Source organism: Sinocyclocheilus anshuiensis, unplaced genomic scaffold (assembly GCF_001515605.1).
Source record: "Sinocyclocheilus anshuiensis isolate Anshui unplaced genomic scaffold, SAMN03320099.WGS_v1.1 scaffold1796, whole genome shotgun sequence".
Lineage (NCBI taxonomy): Eukaryota > Metazoa > Chordata > Actinopteri > Cypriniformes > Cyprinidae > Sinocyclocheilus > Sinocyclocheilus anshuiensis.
In genome coordinates this window covers 55,750-58,249 of record NW_015557163.1, presented here as the reverse complement: position 1 = coordinate 58,249, position 2,500 = coordinate 55,750, and the positions used below count along the sequence as shown (strand labels likewise).

The window sequence follows — 2,500 nt, the reverse complement described above, 5'->3', positions numbered from 1 at the left end:
GATTGAGCTGAAGAACGAATGCTGTATCAGATGCAGGTAACCACACTCTCAGTCCATCTCTCTCTCATAATACTCTACTATACATAATACACAGCTTTTAATACAGTAATACAATAAGCTTTTAATGAAGCAACTCATCGTTCCTTCGTTACTAGTTCTAAAGTGAAGTTTTGTAATTAGTAACGGAGGCTTGGCTCAGCTGTTCAACTGTCAACTTTAGATTTGAATCTGTGGCGGAAGGAAGTAGTTCCACACAAAAGAGGGATTTTAAAGACTCTCCGTTGTTACTTTTTTTATACATTTACACGCTTGTGCCATCTACATACACACATATACATAGGCTATATACTGTATATATATAATATATATATATACACACCCACAAAGGGCCTAAAACTAACTTTTTGCCACACCTGCCAATGGTCGGTGACATGATAAAATTTACCGGGCAAAAATTTTTTTACCGGCCATGAAACTTTTTGCAAAAACAGGCAGTCATTACTACTACAGTGACTAAACATATTTACAATGTTTTTGTCCTGCTGGTGCATTTTCCCTCAATTTTACCTATTATAGCCATTCAACATTACAGTATAATTGAAAGCCATTATTTTTAACATTTAATAGGCTCTGAAATAGGCTATATAACAACTTTTAATTTAAGTGATTTTAAAACAATCTTCACATAAACTATATTATATATGCATAAACTATACAGATTAATCTTTATTCAAGCTATAAAAGATATACATCAATGACAGACTTCAGCAGGTTTCACTTTAAAATCAGCGCTGTCTCTTTAAAACCTGATGCATATGATGCAGATCTGACACATATCTGATTCTCTCCTAACTCGTTATGGTCATTTAAGACTTTATACCTCGTTTAAGACTACGTTTACAAGGTAACTCGCCAAAACCGCGCAATTTGACATAATTGTGTGTGTTTTCGTGCGTTGAAGCGCTACTGGTGAGCGGTCTGCAGCGGCTCAGCGTATGTGTACAGCCTAACGCACAACCTTTCAAACTATACTTCACTGACTGCACCGTTTAGGCGGCGTAACCCCAGGTAGCCTATGTGTCGCCGCATTCTCGGGTTATGAAGAATAAAGAAGGGAAAAGAAATGAATCAGCAAAATCTTCTCAGGTAAAAGTTATTAGAACCGTGTCTAGGGACAAGCTGGCCATCACACTGCTCTGACCTTATCAGCCCGTTTGTATCCTATTATTGGATTCGCTCTTGTCGCTTATGACAGAACAGCTAATCACGATGATCTTGTCTTCGGAAAATATTATTTTATTCGCTTATGTCAGAAACAGCGAATCTCTTTAAAAACGGGCTGTTGTTCCCACTAGATTGCATTGTTATAATTCGTAAAAGTTGTACCCGCAAACTGGCGACTGACACTGTTACATGGACTCGCCAACGCTACTCGCATTTGGCGAGTGTTAATTTTAGGCCCTGTATATATACACACATATACATATATAGATATATAGATAGATAGATAGATAGATATATATAGATATATATATAGATATAAACAAAATTGTGTTGTGTGTAGGTCATCACCAGCGGTTCACAGCAGCTCAGTGAACCAAAGGAAGCGCACTGTTAATGCAGGCGGTGTGTCTGTACCTAGAGGAGTGTTGAGACACACACATAGCAGGTCGAACCAGTAGTTCTCCACCTCCTGCGCGCTGCTGAACACGTAGTGTCTCCTCTCAAACGGACGCAGGCTCTCGATGGCCATGTTATAGTGCGGGTCACACACCGTCGTGTCCACGATCCTGGCCTTCGACTTCAGGAACACAAACACCTGACACACACACGAGCCTGTCGTTAGTTTAACACACGACAAGCGTCACCTGAGCGGTGATCATGTGACCCAGACGAGCTCACCTGGTCTTTATCCATGAACTTCTCAGTGGGGCCAAACTGCAGCAGACCCATGAAACACAACCGCTGCAGACTCTCGTGGAAACTGAAGATGTACTTCCTGTGAGAGAGACCATCATCCCCACATCAGCATCATCACAACACTGAGACAATAGAGTGTCAACAGTGTGTGTGTGTGTGTGAGAGTGTGAGTGAGTGTGTGTGAGAGAGTGTGTGTGAGTGTGTGTGAGAGTGTGAGTGTGAGTGTGAGTGTGTGTGAGCGTTTTTGTGACAAATGATGACAAATTTGTATAATGACAAAGGTATGACAGGTATTACAAGGAGAAGGTGACTTTTCAGGACATTACCCCATGTCCCCACTTTTCAAAACGCTTATAAATCACACAGAATGGAGTGTATTGAAAATCTGAAATAGCACAAAGTTTCCTGTGAGGGGTAGGTTTAGGGGTAGGGTTGGTGTAGGGCAATAGAATATACGGTCTGTACAGTAGAAAAACCATTACGTCTATGGGATGTCCCCACTTTTCACAAAAACAAACCTGTGTGTGTGAGTGTGTGTGTGTGTGTGTGATGTGGCGGCTTGAAGCATTTGTTGGGGGGA

At 41.0% G+C, this 2,500-nt stretch overlaps 1 protein-coding gene across 1 annotated transcript in view; it reads right to left on the bottom strand.

Moving 5' to 3' along the window:
* Positions 1–2,500, bottom strand: part of gtf3c1 (general transcription factor IIIC subunit 1) — a gene marked incomplete at its 3' end in the record, with an annotated part of 24,573 nt that overhangs the window by 12,952 nt on the left and 9,121 nt on the right. The window contains exons 14-15 of the mRNA XM_016473543.1: positions 1,903–1,999; positions 1,639–1,819 (exon numbers count right to left, since the gene is read on the bottom strand). Coding sequence (XP_016329029.1) covers positions 1,639–1,819; positions 1,903–1,999 — 278 coding nt within the window. The remainder of the gene's footprint in view (positions 1–1,638; positions 1,820–1,902; positions 2,000–2,500) is intronic.